This window comes from Microplitis mediator, chromosome 8, assembly GCF_029852145.1.
Source record: "Microplitis mediator isolate UGA2020A chromosome 8, iyMicMedi2.1, whole genome shotgun sequence".
In the NCBI taxonomy this organism is placed as follows: domain Eukaryota; kingdom Metazoa; phylum Arthropoda; class Insecta; order Hymenoptera; family Braconidae; genus Microplitis; species Microplitis mediator.
Genome location: NC_079976.1, coordinates 2,274,182 through 2,292,340, shown reverse-complemented (window position 1 = coordinate 2,292,340; position 18,159 = coordinate 2,274,182). Strand labels below are relative to the sequence as shown.

General features: G+C 29.9%; 5 protein-coding genes across 6 annotated transcripts; 3 read left to right on the top strand and 2 right to left on the bottom strand.

The window, feature by feature from the left end:
- Nucleotides 1-1,076: 1,076 nt before the first annotated feature.
- Nucleotides 1,077-3,237, bottom strand: LOC130673132 (actin-related protein 3). Its single transcript, XM_057478065.1, has 4 exons — nucleotides 2,910-3,237; nucleotides 2,602-2,782; nucleotides 1,390-2,238; nucleotides 1,077-1,322 (listed from the first exon to the last, which is right to left on the bottom strand). Exons 1-4 carry the CDS (start codon nucleotides 2,951-2,953, stop codon nucleotides 1,143-1,145), a joined length of 1,254 nt encoding a protein of 417 aa, XP_057334048.1. The 5' UTR covers nucleotides 2,954-3,237; the 3' UTR covers nucleotides 1,077-1,142.
- A 216-nt stretch (nucleotides 3,238-3,453) lies between these two features.
- LOC130673133 (diphosphomevalonate decarboxylase) lies at nucleotides 3,454-6,038 on the top strand. The gene is made up of 8 exons (XM_057478066.1): nucleotides 3,454-3,679; nucleotides 4,038-4,108; nucleotides 4,260-4,327; nucleotides 4,388-4,434; nucleotides 4,740-5,059; nucleotides 5,126-5,419; nucleotides 5,494-5,655; nucleotides 5,782-6,038. Exons 1-8 carry the CDS (start codon nucleotides 3,628-3,630, stop codon nucleotides 5,926-5,928), a joined length of 1,161 nt encoding a protein of 386 aa, XP_057334049.1. The 5' UTR covers nucleotides 3,454-3,627; the 3' UTR covers nucleotides 5,929-6,038.
- A 217-nt stretch (nucleotides 6,039-6,255) lies between these two features.
- LOC130672752 (acyl-coenzyme A thioesterase 13-like) lies at nucleotides 6,256-8,168 on the top strand. Its single transcript, XM_057477467.1, has 4 exons — nucleotides 6,256-6,414; nucleotides 6,546-6,667; nucleotides 6,737-6,921; nucleotides 7,738-8,168. Exons 2-4 carry the CDS (start codon nucleotides 6,584-6,586, stop codon nucleotides 7,895-7,897), a joined length of 429 nt encoding a protein of 142 aa, XP_057333450.1. The 5' UTR covers nucleotides 6,256-6,414; nucleotides 6,546-6,583; the 3' UTR covers nucleotides 7,898-8,168.
- A 91-nt stretch (nucleotides 8,169-8,259) lies between these two features.
- On the top strand, nucleotides 8,260-11,908 carry LOC130672753 (acyl-coenzyme A thioesterase 13-like). The gene is made up of 4 exons (XM_057477468.1): nucleotides 8,260-8,475; nucleotides 8,635-8,753; nucleotides 8,823-9,007; nucleotides 9,914-11,908. Exons 2-4 carry the CDS (start codon nucleotides 8,670-8,672, stop codon nucleotides 10,071-10,073), a joined length of 429 nt encoding a protein of 142 aa, XP_057333451.1. The 5' UTR covers nucleotides 8,260-8,475; nucleotides 8,635-8,669; the 3' UTR covers nucleotides 10,074-11,908.
- On the bottom strand, nucleotides 10,137-17,527 carry LOC130672751 (peroxidasin). 2 transcript variants are annotated; one of them, XM_057477466.1, is made up of 5 exons: nucleotides 17,423-17,527; nucleotides 16,668-16,994; nucleotides 14,523-15,040; nucleotides 14,145-14,446; nucleotides 10,137-13,475 (listed from the first exon to the last, which is right to left on the bottom strand). In XM_057477466.1, exons 2-5 carry the CDS (start codon nucleotides 16,862-16,864, stop codon nucleotides 10,434-10,436), a joined length of 4,059 nt encoding a protein of 1,352 aa, XP_057333449.1. In that variant the 5' UTR covers nucleotides 16,865-16,994; nucleotides 17,423-17,527; the 3' UTR covers nucleotides 10,137-10,433. The 2 variants fall into 2 exon arrangements, with proteins under 2 accessions (XP_057333449.1, XP_057333448.1); XM_057477465.1 differs by having other exon boundaries at nucleotides 17,374-17,511.
- Between the last annotated feature and the right edge of the window lie 632 nt (nucleotides 17,528-18,159).

Here is an 18,159-nt window from a genome sequence, read left to right as displayed (position 1 = left end):
GTGTAAAGAATTATCCTGAAGTTAGCAGACAATGAGTGTGAATGTAGCAGACATCAGACAAATTTATAATTACTAATAATTAGTAAAATAGAACTTAAAAAAAATGCGCATTTAAAAAATTTTGAAATTAATAAATGCATTTTTTATAAATATTATTTTTTAAATTATTTACTCTATTTATTTATAATTTTAAATCTGTCTGCTGTCTGCTACATTCACACTCATAGCAAACAATTAAAAATTTTTGAATTTTTTTTCAACAAATTAATTAAGAAAAAAAAGAAACTAAAAATACGCGCATGTAAAAAATTAAAAATCTATGGGTGCAATTTTTTAAATATTTATTTTTTTAATCGTTTGTAAAAAAATTCAAAAATTACTAGACCTCGGCGAACTTCAGTATCATGTAAAGATTCATTTTCATGAATCATTTTGTAGATTTTTGAATTGTGACATTACCAAAAAATTATTTATTTAATTATGAGTTTTTTTAATTACATGTAAAAAAATTAAATAATTAAATTTTAAAAAATGCATGCACCGAATTTTGAATTTTCTAAACATGCATTTTTTTATTTTTATTTTATAAACATTTCAAAAGTTTTAAAATTGTCAGATGTCCGCTAACTTTACTAATGGTCCTGAAGTCAGCAGACAATTTGTAATTTTCGGATTTTTTTTTCACCAAATTAATTACAAAAAAAACAAAAACTAAAAAAATGCACATGTAGAAAATTTTAAAAACTACAGGTGCAATTTTTTCAAATATTTTTTTTTTGTAATTTATTGTTTAAAAAAAAAACAAAAAATTATTAGACGTCGGCTAACTTATTTTTATTATATTGGGAATTAAAGTTGACGGTAAAAAAATTATAAACAAAATAAAATTAGAATTAAAAAATAAAACTTTCAGTCTCATGTTGACGTAACCCAAGATTTTTATTGTAAAAAAAATAAAAAATAGTCTAGTTACTTAAAAAATATTTATTTAGCTTAAAAAAAATGGAAGATTTAATAAATTTAAATATTTAGTACTGCAAGTAATACAACAAAAATATATGAATAGAAAAAAAATATATATAATGAAAAATATATATATTTTGTTAATAATATTTATTAATTATAATTACAAGTTCAATATATTAAACAACACTGCGGAACACTGGATTGTAACGACAAATTCCTGGTCCATACTCTTGGTAATCTTTTTTCGTATGGCAAACTTGGTAAAATTCAGGACCGCTTGCCAATAAAGCACCGCCAAACCAAACAGCGCATCGTTGCTTATGATGAGTTATCACCCGGACATCAATCGCTGTCGGCTATAAAATAAAATGATTCAAAAATTAATATCAATACTAATTAATATAAAATATAATAAATATTTACCGTAATGTGACCACCGCTGAGTTTTTCACTGAGCTTCAAACGAGCATCGACCATTTTTTTGACATCTCGCTGCAATCTTCTGCCAAAATCTTTGAACATCGTCGAGCCTCCAGACAGAACAATATTTTTGTACAGCGGTCTTCGTACATCAATAGGACAATTCTGTATAACATCATCAACAATTTCCCCTAGAGGTGTCGTGAAATCAGGATTTGCAAATTCAGGATGGAAGAATATTTCCGGTCCCAAAAATCTTTCGTAGCCGACATCAACATTGAAAGACTGCTGTGTTATGCTATTGACTCCAGTGTGCTGTTTAAATTTACTTGGATCACTGTCATACTTGGCAAACTCTTTAGCAATGTCAGGACAAATATAGCAGTACTTTTCCTTGATAGCTTTGGCCGTTTCTAGAGACTGCTCCGGTGGTATGCCGACTTCGCGCTCTCTCAGCAAACTCTGGATAAAATACGTGATGTCACGCCCAGCGATGGGAATGTGTTTGATACAGCTTCCAATGACGAATCCAGAGGCTACGGGTATCACGTGCGTCACTCCGTCACCACTGTCGACTACTATTCCAGTCAGCGAACGATCTTCGACGGACTTGGCTGTCCAGGATGCTGCCAGTGCTAGTACTGCTTGCACGGCGATGTATAAACCAGGGACATTAAATGATTCAAACATTATTTCGGCCATATATTCACGATTCTCTGGTGTGTTTAGTGGAGGTTCTGTTAGTAAAAAATAATGATCCTCGGGCTCTGCTCTTAAATATTTGAAAATACATTGCTGGAGAAAACGTTCCATTAAATCCCAGTCTTCAACTAATCCATGTCTTACTGGATACTGTAATACATTAATTTTATTTAATTAAATACTTAAACTTTAAGAAATTTTTTTTGAACATGTACCTGAAGATCGGAACGTTTTTCATAAAAGAACTAAATGAAAAATAAAAAATCTACTGGATCTAGATTTCTTAAATGATTCGCACATCAGCTGAAAATTGCAATCCACCCCCAACTACCCCTCAAGTTAAATTACACGAATTTTTTAATTTTCGTTGCACGAAAAACGTTCCGATCTTCAAATCTATTTCTTAACTTTTTCATCTGCACAAAAATTACTCAAGAAGTGGGATTTTGAAATAATTAGTATCAGGAGTATAAATTTATGGAGCAGTAATTAATATATATGAAATATATATACCTTGATTGAATAACCAGGTGAATTAAATGCTTCATATCCAATATAAAAATCTAAATCTTCAACACCTTTAGTAACTCGTCTAGCAGAGTTATCACCAACTTTAGCAGTTTCTTTGATAGCAATGGCTGAAGGGAATGTCAGCTGGGGATCTCTATTTCCGGCAAAACCTAATTTTGTGTACCTAAAAAAATTCATTTAATAATTAAAACAATTACATACATAACAATCAACATATATAATAACAGTAATTGATTGTTGAATATAAATATAAATATAAACAAAAATTAAAATAAAATGAGTAACTTTACCCGGTTCCAACATCAATTACACACGCAGGTGGATGACCCAGCATTTTAAATCTCTATCAATAAGACACTACACTAATTAAATTAATTGCTAATTAGTTAAAATTTTTAATATATTTATTTACTTATTATTTATAATTAACTGTCATAAAATTGCGGAAAAAAATTATTGTACTGCCGCGCCTTGTAAATGTAAAAAAAAAATCTCGATGACAAGGCGAGTGAGAGAGTGCAATTACCGGCTATACTTTAGTCATACATTTAATATATGTACATATACTATATATATTTTTTTTATCTACCACAATTTTTATGATAAAAAGCAACGAAAAAAATATATTTCGTTAAATATTTTTTCAACAATTATGATATTGATATATTTATTATATATAATTAATATATATATTACATATATATTTTTTTGATGCTGTACCGATTGATGGACAGAAGAATAATTCTGGTTGTCAATCTTAGTATTATATATTTTATGTTTAAAAAAGTATGTCTATATATATTTGTATATATTTATAATATATTTTAATGTTAATTATTTTGAATTTGTATGACAATATGAACACGTAAAGAGAAATTTTTTTAACGTCATCAGATTTTTTATACTTTAGCTGTCATACTTTCATATTTTTTTTTTCTATTACACTACAAGTGATATATAAATTTTTTTGAATTTTTAAAATTTATTTATTATTTAAAATTAATTATAATGAGTATTGTTACTTGTATAGCACCAGTTAATATTGCAGTAATTAAATACTGTAAGTATTTATGTCAATTACAGAGTAATGACTTAAAATTTTTAATTTCAAAACTCTAGGTACTGTCAATTTTTTAAAAATATTCTTATTGTTGACAATTTTATTGCCTAATTCAAAATTTTTAAATTAAAATCTCAATCATACTGACGTTAGCTGACGTCTAATAATTTTTGGATTTTTTTCAAAAGGATAAATTGCAAAAAAAAATATTTAAAAAATTGCACTTATAGATTTTTAAATTTTCTACATGTGCATATTTTTTTTTTTTTTTGATTTGTTGAAAAAAAATCCGAAAATTTTTAATTGTCTGCTAACTAGGATCGTAAATTTTAAATAATTAATTTATCGTTTGCGACAGGGGGAAAAAGAGATGAAGATCTTATTTTACCAATCAATGATTCCATCAGTTTGTCACTTGATACCCAGCAAGTAAGTTACGAAAATTGAATTTTATTTTTACCGCGGGCCATACTGACTTTTTTCTCATTCATTAAATTAATTAAAATATTAAGACATTAATTATTAGTTGAGTAATTTTATATCAAATGATTTCTTATTTTATTCCCGTAATTTTTTTTAGTTATGCACAAAAACCACCGTGATGGCGAGTCCTAATTTCAAAGAGAACAAAATCTGGTTGAATGGGAGGTAAATTTAAAAATCCAATAAAATTTTTATGGTAGTTAATCAAAATTCAATGATTTTCAGAGAGGAGTCAATCAATAATAAAAGATTACAAAATTGCTTAGAAAAAAGTAAGTGAAATATGATCCTGAAGTTAGCAGACAATTTAAATTTTTTGGATTTTCGTATTTCAATAAATCAATTGTAAAAAAATAAAATAAAAATATGCACATGTAGAAAATTTAAAAAACTACAGGTGCAATTTTTTCAAATATTTTTTTTTTATCTTCTACTGTCTAAAAAAAATCCAAAAATTATTAGACGTCTGCTAACTTCAGTATCGTAGTGAAATTATTATCAAGATTTAAAATATTAATTTTTTCTCTGTGGTTTGTAAGTATGACAAAAGTGTCAATTAATTATTTTATTTACTCAGTAAAAAGCAAAGCGACTCTGACAAACGAAATGGAAATGTGGAAAGTCCATATCTGTTCGAACAATAATTTTCCAACTGCAGCTGGTCTAGCATCAAGTGCAGCCGGCTATGCCTGTCTTACCGCAGCCCTGGCAAAACTTTACAATTTCACTGGAGACATAAGCGAAATAGCGAGAACTGGATCTGGATCTGCTTGCCGAAGTGTCTTTGGTGGTTTCGTCAGGTGGTATATGGGCTCTGATCCAACTGGAGTCGACAGCATCGCCAAGCAAATCGCTCCAGCTTCTCACTGGCCTGAGATGAGGATTATAATTCTAGTGGTAAATTATTATTTAATTTTTAATACATAAAGAACTTAATTTTAAAAACTTTACTTCGTTTTACAGGTGAATGATGTCAGTAAAAAAATTCCTAGTGCAGTAGGTATGAAAACTAGCGTACAGACATCGGAGTTGATAAAATATCGCGCGGAAGTTTGTGTTCCCAAGAGAGTTGAGTTGATGCAAAAAGCAATTATTCAAAAAAATTTTAAACAGTTTGCTGAGTTAACTATGAGAGATTCAAATCAAATGCACGCAGTATGTCTTGATACATATCCACCTTGTAATTATCTTACAGATACTTCTCATGCAATCATTGATTTAATTTCTTCTTACAACGATGCCAGTAATTCTATAAAAGTAATTAATAAAAAAAAAAAAAATGTTCTAATTAATAAAGAGTAAATTATCAGTAATAAAATTTTTTTTGACAGGTTGCTTATACAAATGACGCAGGTCCAAATACTGTTTTGTATTTATTAGAAGAAAACGTTCCTCATGTTCTTGGACTTATAGATTATTTTTTCCCACCAAATGAGACCAGTAATAATAATTATAAGAGAGGAAATCCTCCAGCAAGTATCTCTCCTTCAAAGGTAGCATCTAAAGCCTCATATTAAAATTAAAATTTGAATGTTGTCAGGAAATTAAGCAGACAGATAATTTTTAAAATATTCAAATATTAATTTAAAATAAATCTAATGTTTATTCAAAATTTCCAGGACTTGTTAGAGAAATTAAACTGCAAGAAACAACAGGAAGGATCCATCAAATATATTATTCACACACGTGTCGGTGAAGGTCCAACATATCTTGATGATCCTAGTGAACATCTTCTGAATAATTCAGGACTACCTAAAGATCTTTGAAAAATACTTAATATAATTATACATAACTGTAATTTTCACAGTATATATTTGAAATATTTTTATACTAAAATGGATTTTATACTACGGGTTTTTATAAATATAAATATTTAATAAATTGTTGGAATAATTTATACTTTGTAATAAATATAATTATCAAAACATTTTTATCTCATAATTATTCATTGACCCGGATTGTATAATTGACAATATGAGGAGTCTACTTACATATATTTATACAAACATATGCATACATATATGTATATATAGAGTTAATAAAGACTTGATAATATGCTTTGTAATATAAAATAAGTAAAAAGTTTACTCTATATTTTTGTATAAAAAAAACTTGCGGGTTATCATATAAACTTATCATAAATATATACAATTAAACCAATTATCACGTATATATATATATATCACAAGTATATAATATAATTGTTCTATAGGGTAGAATAAACTGCTGCTTGTGTGCAGTAAATATCAGAGGTAAGTTATAAGATTTGAATTTGAATTTTAAAAAAAGTTCTAGTTATCTTAGGATATAAAACTAGTGTATATTTATATTTATATTAAATTAAATTTATTATATTTTTACTCAACGTATGTTGAAAATTTAGTCAATTAAATATCAGTGATCAGGAATAAAAAAATATCAATGGCATCACGAGGACTTGAGTTGGTAAAGGCTGCGATTGAAAGCACCTTGAAGACGAATCGATGGGGACCATATTTAAAAAATGTAATATTAACTACAGTTTTATTTTGTATTATTAATTGATTTATTTATTGATGAGATGAATTTCTACAGCTCGAGGTCCTGTCAGCTGCCAACGGTCAATGCAAAGCAGAATTTACTGTCAAAGAAGAACAATTAAATTATGCTGGTAGTCTTCATGGTGGTTGCGTGTGCAGTCTTGTTGACTGTGTGTCTTCTTACGCACTACTAACCCAAGGCAAAGGACATCAAGGTGTTTCTGTTAATATGAACATTTCGTAAGTAAATATATATAAATTTGATTTATTAATATAAACAAATTCCCGAGATTGAAAAAATAATTTTGATACTAAGGGCGTGTTCAGAAACACACTGGAAGAGAAATATTCAGCTTTTAAGTTCAGAAATGTTCTCTGGTTGAACCAGACGTGCGATTCAGCATTACAAAGGTACTAATCACACCTGGATAGGTAATTTTTCATCTCCAGAGTGTATTTCTGAACACGCCCTAAAAGTAACAGACACCTGAGAATTTTATGATACTGAAATTAGCCAACGTTTAATAATTTTTGGATTTAAAAAAAAAACGCTAAATTATAAAGAAAAAATATTTTTAAAAAATGCACTTGTGGTCTTTTAAATTTTCTACATGTGCATATTTTTAGTTTTTATTCTTTCTTCAAATTTAGATGTTCAAAAAAAAAATCAATAAATTTTTAATCGTCTGCTAACTTCAGGATCATAGAATTTTAGGGTTTTTACAAACGAGTTACTTGTAAATAGAAAAAGAAACATGAGTGTGAATGCAGCAGACATCAGACAAATTTAAAATTATTTATCATTAATTTAAACCCGGATTAAGGGCCAGTTTTTCAAACCGAGTTTATTTTTATCCGGGTTTTAATTATCATTGCTGATATATACATTATTAATATATAGATATACTAGCAATATCAATTAAAACCCGGATAAAAATAAACTCGGTTTGAAAAACTGGCCCCAAAAAATAAATTTTTGAAAAACTGGCGCTTAAAGTCTAGTAAAATTTATATTATTATGTAAATAATGATTATTTATTATTATTAAACCACTAGGTTCATGAAAGCTGCCATGCCAGATGAAGTGATAACAGTCGAAGCTAAAACTATGAAACTTGGTCGTACATTAGCTTTTCTGGACGTCGAGTTATCTAAAAAAAAAGACGGTTCTCTAATCGCCCGTGCAGCTCACACCAAATTCGTAGGATTTGACTAATTTAAAACCACAACTAATTACTAATTAGTAGAGTGCTTCAAAAAAAAATTAAATTTTTCGATGATCCTAGTGAACATCTTCTGAAAAATTCAGGGCTACCTAAAAATCTTTGAAAAATACTTGATATAATTTTACATAACTGTTATCTTTACAGTATATATTTGAAATATTTTTATACTATGGGTTTTTATAAATATCAATATTTAGTAAATTGTTGGAATAATTTATACTTTTTAAAATTGTCTACGAATAAATATAATTGTCCAAAACATTTTTTATCTCATAATTATTCATTAACCCGGATTGTATAATTCACAATGTGAGAAATCTACTAGCATATATTTACACACATATACATGCATATATATGTATATATAGAGTTTATAAATACTTGATAATATGCTTCAAAATATAAAATAAGAAAAAAATTTATCCTAAATTTTTGTTGAAAAAACTCGCGGGTTATTCTTATCATATAAATATATATAAAACCAATTATCACATGTATATACACATATATAATATAATTATTCTATAGGGTAAAATAAACTACTGCTTATGTGCAGTAAATATAAGAGGTAAGTTATGAGATTTGAATTTTGTAAATTTGAATTTGAATTTTAAAAAAAGTTTTAGTTGTCGTAGTATATAAAACCAGTGTATATTAATATTTATATGCATTTATATTGAATGAAATTCATTATATTTTTATTTAACGTATGTTGAAAATTTACTAGGTTAAATACCAGCAATCAGGAATAAAAAAATATCAATGGCATCACGAGGACTTGAGTTGGTAAAGGCTGCGATTGAGGGCACCATGAAAATGAATCGATGGGGACCATATTTAAAAAATGTAATATTAATTACAATTTTATTTTATTTTATTAATTGATTTATTTATTGATGAGATGAATTTTTACAGCTCGAGATACTGTCAGCTGGAAACGGTCAATGCAAAGCAGAATTTACTGTCAAAGAAGAACAGTTGAATTATGGTGGTAGTCTTCATGGTGGTTGCACGTGCAGTCTTGTTGACTGTGTATCCACTTACGCACTATTGACCCATGGCAAAGGACATCCTGGAGTTTCTGTTAATATGAACGTTTCGTACGTATAATATATATATATATATATATATATATATATATATATATATATATATATATATATATATATATATATATATATATATATATATTAATTTAATATGTTAATGTAAACAAACACTCAAGATTATGAAATAATTTTGATACTAAAAGTAACAGACATCTGAGGATTTTAGGGTTTTTACAAACGAGTTACTTGTAAATAGAAAAAGAAACTTTTAAATATACGCAGAGATTTTAAAAAGTTGGTGAAATTTTCCCTATAAGTATTTTATGATACTGAAGTTAGCAGACGTCTGACAGTATTTGAATTTTTTTAAAAACGAGTAACTATAAAAAAATAATATTTTGGAAACTTGCACCTATAGTTTATTTAATTTTCTACATGTGTATATTTTTAGTTTTTTTTTTTGTAATTTATTTTTTGAAAAAAAAAATCAGAAAATTCGTAACTGTCTGCTAACTTTAGGATCGTAGTATTTTATTCATTTATTCAAAAAAAAAAAAAATTTTTTTTAACGTTTGTTACTTTCAGTATCATAAATAATTGGAATTATTTTTTAATGTCAGTTTGAATTATAATTTAATTACCGGCTTTAATTCTATCAAAGAAAAAACTTTACTTTAAAAAAAAATTGATCTAGAAATATTTAAAATTGATAAATTATGAGTCTAATTATTTTTATTTCTACTTTTTCAAACCGGGTTTATTTTTTATCTCGGTTTTAATTAATATTGCTAGTATATCTATAGATATACATTAATAATATATAGATATACCAGCAATAATATATAATATTTAAATCCGGATTAAAAATAAACCCGGTTTGAAAAACTGGCGTTTAAAGTCTAGTAACATTTATATTATCATGTAAATAATAATTATTTATTATTATTAAACCACTAGGTTCATGAAAGCTGCAATGCCAGATGAAGTGATAATAGTCGAAGCTAAAACTATAAAACTTGGTCGTACATTAGCCTTTCTGGACATCGAATTATCTAAAAAAAAAGACGGCTCTCTGATTGCCCGTGGATCTCACACCAAATTCGTAGGATTTGATTAATTTAAAACTACAACTAATTACTAATTAGCTAAAAAATAACTCAATTGAACCCAACAGACTATATATGTATGTATATATTTATATATATATATATAAATTTATTATATATGTACAGATAATTGCGGTACAATTGCAAGCATAACTGCCAAATGAAACGTTTATGTACAAAAAATAAAAAAACTAAAAAGTAAGTGACTCAATTAACAAATTTATAATAATATATTATCATAATGATTTTTAATTTTTAAAAACGCATGGTATTTAAATGCATTAGTTAAGCGTATACTTTTAAATATGTAATAATAGTATCAACATTCCTCAGATTTTTAGATAAAAGTTTTCTAAAAATGCAGTCTGATGTTACACAAATGACATCAAACTCTCGATGGTACTGTTAGTACTCGCTATTAATTTCTTCAGATGTTTGACACGCTCAGTTAATTTATTTACGAGTTTATTAAGTATTTTAGCTTCCTCTTTAACGTAATCAATCATCTCCGTAACTCTGTTTTTATCTATACCCCCAGTGTCAATAAATTGCTGCTGCTTATTGAAAACTTCTAAATATTTATCAGCCGACGGTGACCTCGGCAATCTGACTCTTGGTAAATTTCCATTTACGCTGGTGCAGGTCGAGTCTAAATCACCGCAACACTCGGACCAGAATCGCAGATCAACTGCGGGAATATCCTGGCAGGACACGATTTTTTCGGTCTCGCTGCCGCTATCCTGCCTGTCGGGAAGAATAAAAACATTTCTTTGTATCCGCGTGATATTGTCAGCATTATCGCAGAGAATTCTGGCTAGACTTGACTGTTTTATTTGCTGGAGCTGCTCGGGTTTGAATGTCGAAGGATTTTCGTACCACAGTCTATCCGCGTCTCGCGTGCGTTTGAACTGTTCGAGAAGCAGACATTTAAAAAGCGGGCCTACTTTAGCACCTGGTAGTTGATCCTCAAGAATACCACCGACCCAGACGTCAATATTACCCGGATGTCCGTAGAGTTCTTGGAGCTTCTTTCTTACTTTATCGCTGCTTATTTCATTGGCAAGATCATCAAAGCTATCGATCACTTGATCTGCTGATGACAAATTGCAGTACTTTCTCCACTCAAGGTAACCAGGAATACCGTGCTCGCGAGCTCGTTGAATATTCATAGCAGCCAGATCCAGCGCTACTGCATGAGCTGTTCTGAATAACTGTTCAGTCAACTCGGTATTTAAATTTTCTTCCGGCATTTTAAGCTTCGCAGCAGTCAAGAACATCCCACGTAATAGAGGATCGACTCCGCCCTCATCGACTAATCGCCAGGGTGAGAAAAATGCATCGCGTAGATTAAGCGGCCCCTGAGGAATGCTGGACAAATCATCATTCAGTCTCTCCAACCTCGGCTGTATTATCGAGTGGCCAAAACGCAGCGCTGCTGTTGCAAATACATTTGAAATACTGGCATCTAAGTCCGGACTGTAACCATTCCAGGATCCAATTAATTCCTCAGTTGTCTTGCCGAAGATAATTGGCAGCCAATGTTGATAAGTGATATGCTGCATTTGAGCGCCAACTATTTTTCTCGCTTCCTGGTACAGACGTTCCCCGCTCCAGTGGCTATTTAATTCCCCTAGTATCCTGGCAATCCTGTTGTGTTCTCTCAGCCAGATCGTGTGCATCGCCAGCAAACCGACTTGTTCATTAGCACGAATATCTCCAGCGACAAAACAATTTATTGATGACTCAACAGGATTTCTTCTGCAGTCAACAAACTGTCCAGGTGTCGTGTAGGGGAGCAGAGCTTTTTTACCCGGCAAAGTAACTCCTTCTCTCAGTAATCCTCTGTTGTCATTATTATCCCCGTCATTATTTACAGACCGTGACAAAGTCATGTCTCTTAGATCCAATGCCAGCTCATCATTGTAACCGTATACTTGAGAAGCGTCCAAGTAACTCGTCAATTGATTCATTTGTTCACGTGGCATAATACCTTGTCCCCAAAGAATACTCGTCATTCCCGACCCACACACAGCGCTCGTTCTAATAAAATCAATGCACCGTCTATTAGTAATACGCGGATCTCCCGGCGGTACTTGCATGGGAAAGCACGGAGCTGCATTTTCGCATGATTTTTTACAATCAATTCCGTCCCACGATTCAGACGATACTGCTGGCAATGCATGATCTAAATCGTGATCTAGAAACTGTCCCCACTGCATCACCATATGAGTGATTCTGCTGTCCGAAGATATTTTGTGGGTGGAAATTAATTTCGTCGACACTAAACGCGCTGGTGGTTTTTTGAATCCATAGTAAAGGCGCGACGGGTCCCATCCGATTGGTTGCGATAATCCGTTCTCATAAATTGGCTGGAGTATCCGACGGAATCCGGTGTAAGATGACCCCCATGTGGGATGTTTTAAATTGTTGCAACTGCCGTCAATGCTGCGGTACTTAGTATGGAAGCATAAATTATTGCACGTATGTTTTTTACGATGTCCGGTGCAGCCAGAGAGTCTTTCTATTTCTTTTATCTGCTCGGAAGTAAGAATATCTTCATATTTAAAGGGAGACGATGAATTGACAGACATTCCTACGTTGACATAACGTCGTATATTTAATAGAGTTCTTTCAAAAATTTCAGCCGGCCTTGCCGCGGCCCTGGCAACTGCATTCGGGAACCTGGTGATGCGGAACGGATCAAAATGTTTTGTCGCTTTGTCATTGTCTTTAATACCGAATAGAGATTCAAGCGTCTGATTTATTGCGCGGTCAATTGTTTCAGTTGCGTCATTAAACGCGCGCTTTATTAATGTATCGGATGTAGAGCCGATGCTATTACTGTTGGTGTTGCTGCTACCAAGGACTGGGTGTACTCGCAAAAGACATTGAGCTGTCGCACGCCCGTTGTCATTTACTGCATTGCACTCGTAACGTCCGGAGTCTGTCAGCGATATGTTTTGTATGTACAGAGAACCGCCTCGGGAGATTTTAATTGACGACAGCCTGGGCTCCAATGCACTTCCGTCTTTCTTCCACTGAATCACTGGCCTGGGCTCACCCTCAGCGCGACATGGAATTTCTACAGTGGCTCCAACTTCGCTGTCCAAATTTTTCGGCGGCTCGTAAATTAATTTCGGCGGGCTGGAATTTTTATCTAGGACCCGCAAATCCGCGCTTACTTCCGCGAATCCGTTTACGTTCCGCGCTTGACAGACGTAACGCGCAGTGTCCCGGGGAATTACTGATTGAATTATTAACGAAGACGATTTGTCGGTGAGAAATATTCGTTGATTGTCGGGTGATATTCTCTGACCGTCTTTCCACCACTCCAATTTTAACGGCATCTGGCTGTCGGCTTTACATGTCAGTGTCACATCTTCTCCGGTTGTTACTGTTTGTGACGCAGGTAACTATATAAAATAATTATTATTAATATTTATAGTACAGAATAATTATTAATTAAAGTACTTTTGCATTTTACGACAAATTTATCACAAGATTTTTTAATTTAAAATCTAAAAAAATTCAAAATTACGATTTTAGTTCGTCTTGGAATAATTAGAAAAAAAAATTCAAATCTCATACAATTTTTCAGTTGAAAGTAAAAAATTGATTTGTAATTTCGTATTTCATTTTTTGCTGACAATGAAAAAAAAAAATTGCATCAGTGTGCATTTATGCTCCATATCCAATAGCTATATCTTAATTGTAATAATGATCGCAGATATAAATTACAAAACAATACTTTCAATTAGAAGTAATTTAGTAAGTATTTATTAAAGTTTATCTAAACTGAATATCTTTAATCAGTGATTCATATTATCAATTATTGTGCATTGTTGATGTTATCCACCAACTCGAGACACTTGCAATTGAGTATATTTATTAGTCATCCATAGACAAATAAATAAATTTACTAATTACTTAATATATGATCATAAAACTTAACTAAAAAATTGATATAAATTTCCAGTATGACTCAGATCTCAATTAAAAATATTTTTTTAAATTACCAGGATTTTTACATGATCCTGAGATTCATAAAAACGAAAAGTAAATGTTTAAATTAATAAAATTACCTGAGTAAAACGAATTGCTGGACTAACAGTAATAACAGCACGTGCTTTCCGTGATATTTCTGCTCCCATTTTACTTTCAGCGATGCATTCATACTCTCCAATGTCATTGATGGTCACTTGAGGAATAACAAGAGTCCCGTCTTGTTCTAAAATATATTTCTTACCATCAACGTTAACTTGATCGGAATTTCTCATCCACTTTATAGCCGGCTTTGGATCGCCGTCGACGCGACAAGTAAAGTATGCAGTCTCTCCTTCTTTTACCTCAACATCTCCAGGACCTTGAATTATTTTCGGAGTCTCTGTGAAGGAATAAATTATATATTTATTTATAAATATCCCGCTCGGTATTATATAATAAATAATAATGATAATTACTGCAATGAAAGTCATGGATAGTCATGGTCGTCAATGATTTCCCCTGCATTTCAGTGGGTGATTGACAAATAGCAGCCATCTCGGACGGTTTATCTCTCAATCTTTCAACCAGCCACAGCAAATCGCAATCACAGACGAGATCGTTCGAATCGAGACGTAATCTCGTCATCGAGCCGATATTCTCAAAGGCAGTCGCTGGTATTTTCTTCAGTTCGTTGTTCTGCAGAAATAATCTCTCGAGACGCGGCAAGTTGCTGAATGTATTTGGAAGTATTTCCATAAGTTTGTTGTTCTGGAGATAAAGCTGACGTAAGTTCGGCAGATGGGAAAAAGCACCCGGTGTTATTGATGTTATGTAATTTTTATATAAATAAAGAATACGTAATTTCGGCATCCCGATAAATGTATTTGCGCTCAAATGTTTGACTTTATTGTCATTTAGGAGAATCGTGTCCATGTATTTCAGACCGTGAAATGTACCAGGTGGTAAATTTACTATATCATTGAACCGTAAATCTCTAGATAAAATAAACAAACAAAATTTTTTTTATTATATATGTGTAAGCTAAAAATATAAATTTATCTAAATAAGACATTTTTTTTTTTTTACAGGAAATGTTTAGATTTAACGCTTAGATATTTATTATTACTTCTAATTCGAATAAATAGTTTAGGTTTTCTAAAAATATGTTTCTTTGACTTGGGTTTTAGAGATAAATCTTCGGTGAGTTTTCTAAATTTAAAGTTTATATTTATTTTTTATCTGCGGGTTTAAAATTTTTTATAAATCAAAATTTTGAGCGATCAGTTCTTCAATTTTTTATTAATTTAAATAATTAATTTTTTTTTTTAAGGAAAACTGGATACATTTCAATGAAATTTAATTTTTATTGCCAATTTAAATCACGAGTATTTAAAAAAAAATTAAATTACAAAACGGGGACATTTGAGATTATGGCATAAAAAAAATTGAGTATGCAGATTTTATTTTTAGTAATTAGTAGTCATCATAAAATTACTTATTTGATAAACTTTTTTTTTAAAACCGCTCATTAGCTTTCCTTATCTATTTATCCATTAATTTCTTAATACTTAAATTTATTGCAAATACTAATTATTATAATTATTAAAAATGAGTGTGAATGTAGCAGACAATTGTCCTTATTTAAATTTTATAATAAATGTAATTAGGGTAAAAATTAAAAAAATGAATATTTAAATCCGCGAAATTCGTATGCGCATTTTTTAAATTTTATTTTTTTATTTAATTTATTTATAAATTCGAATTTATAAATTATCTCATGTCTGCAACATTCACTTTCATTCAAAATAAAATAATAATACCCACATAATTTTATTTAAATTTCTCTCTTTTATTTGAAAAAATGATTTTTTTTTTCAACCAAAATTTGATTTAAATTTATGATCCTGAAGTTAGCAGACAATTAAAAATTTTTGAATTTTTTTTTCAATAATTTAATTTAAAAAAAAATAAACAAAAAATATCCACAGGTAGAAAATTTAAAAAACTATAGGTGCAATTTTTTCAAATATTTTTTTTTTGAAATTTGTCGTCTTTAGAAAAATTCAAAAATTATTAAACATCCGCTGACTTCAGTATCATTTAAATTTTTATATGATCTTGAAGTTAGCAGACAATTAACAATTTTGGAATTTTTTTTTTAACCCATCAATTACGAAAAAAAAAAAACTAAAAAAATGCACATGTAGAAAATTTAAAAAACTATAGGTGCAATTTTTTTAAATATTTTTTTTTTATAATTTATCGTTTTTAAAAGGATCAAAAAATTATTAGAAGTCGGCCAACTTCAGTATCATATTTACGATCCTAAAGTTAGCAGACAGCTACAAATTTTCGGATTTTTTTTTTCAACAAATAAATTACAAAAAAAAAAAAAAATAAAAAAATGCACATGTAGAAAATTTAATAAACTATAGGTGCAATTTTTCAAAATATTTTTTTTTATGGTTTATGATTTTTAAAAAAAGTTCAAAAACTGTCAGACGTCTGCTAACTTCAGTATCATATCATATTTTTATTAATTTTTACGAATAATTTAAAATAGAAATTCTTTAAAAAAAAAAAAAAAATGTCATTGATATTTAAATATATAGAGTACTTACAAAATAGTTGTGTTTATAGGTACTTTTGGTACGGAAGTAAGCCCTTGGAACATACATCTTACACTTGAGTGATAGCACCAACATTTATTAGGACAATTATCGTAATTACTATTTTTATCTACCGCTCGAACATAAACAATTTCGAAAATAACTCCAAAAATTAAACCAAACAAAATTGATTTATTTACTTTGCCCATTCTCACTTCGTTACTTACACCGATTATTTACTTAAAATCCATATAATTACAAATTAAAAATTTAAAAAACTCTTAAGATCACATTGCCCATTTACCCGACTCTTTTTCACCTCTCAATAAAATAAAAAAACTAAAATAATATAATAATATGTAATAATAATACGTGAGTAAGAATAAAGCTGACGAGGAGCAACCAGTAACCAGTAATACTGTTGAGTATACACATTAAAACCCACGAATATCCACAAAGGAAATAAAAAGACCAAGAGTAATAAAATAAGAGCAAGAATAAGAGTAAGGAAAAGGAAAGGATGAATTATTATTTAAAAGATGGACAAAGATAAACATAAAATAAAAAATAAGAAAGAGGTAGAAGGTATAAAAGACAGAGGATTTATCAAGTAGACCCAACAAGACTTAGACACAGACAAGTTATTCAACCAAGACCAAGAAGACCAAGACCAAGACTAAGACTAAGACCCAGACCAAGACCAAGACAACAACTTTACTGGTGATGTTGCTTCAGCTTTTGCTTTTGCTTTTGCTTTTGCTCAGTACTCAGTATATCCGGACGTTCTGATACAGCCAAAGACTTAAGAGCTACTAAGACTTTTACCAACGCGGTGCTCACGGTACCATACCACACATGAATCACACCAGTGGAGAACACTGTGGAGATTGTAAAGTCAAGCAAGAATCAGCTCTCAAGCCTCTACTTGAGAGTAGTATTATAAGTAGATGAGGAACTCTGCTCAGAGAAAGGGAGAGACGATATACTACAATATTTATATATATGAGTGTATACGGATGAATGTATGTATTAAACATATCTTGTCAAATATATTCATGTATCATGTATAAGCAGCTAATGTAATGTAATCAAATCAAATGTGTTATGTATGGATCGATGAAAATGTATTAGTTATATTTTATTATAAGATATAATGGGATGTATGGACGGGTACCGATCACTGATGACTGATGATACAATACTTGTATTTGTTATATTTATCAATATGTATTTGTATTCATTGATATCACTTTTGTTTGGGATATGATAAAAAAAAAAATATATATATATAACAGATATCTTAATATGTAAATACTGTAGATAAAAAAATATTTCGTCGCGATCTAGAAATTTTTTATTTTTATTATGTAATTTTTAAGTGATTTTATTTGACACAGATTTTTTTTATGAAAAATCTTTTAGTGTACGAATTTTTTTGATGATAAATTGAGGAGTCAGAATAATTTTGACGGCTGTAAAAAAATTCGATTTGTTAAAAGTGTCA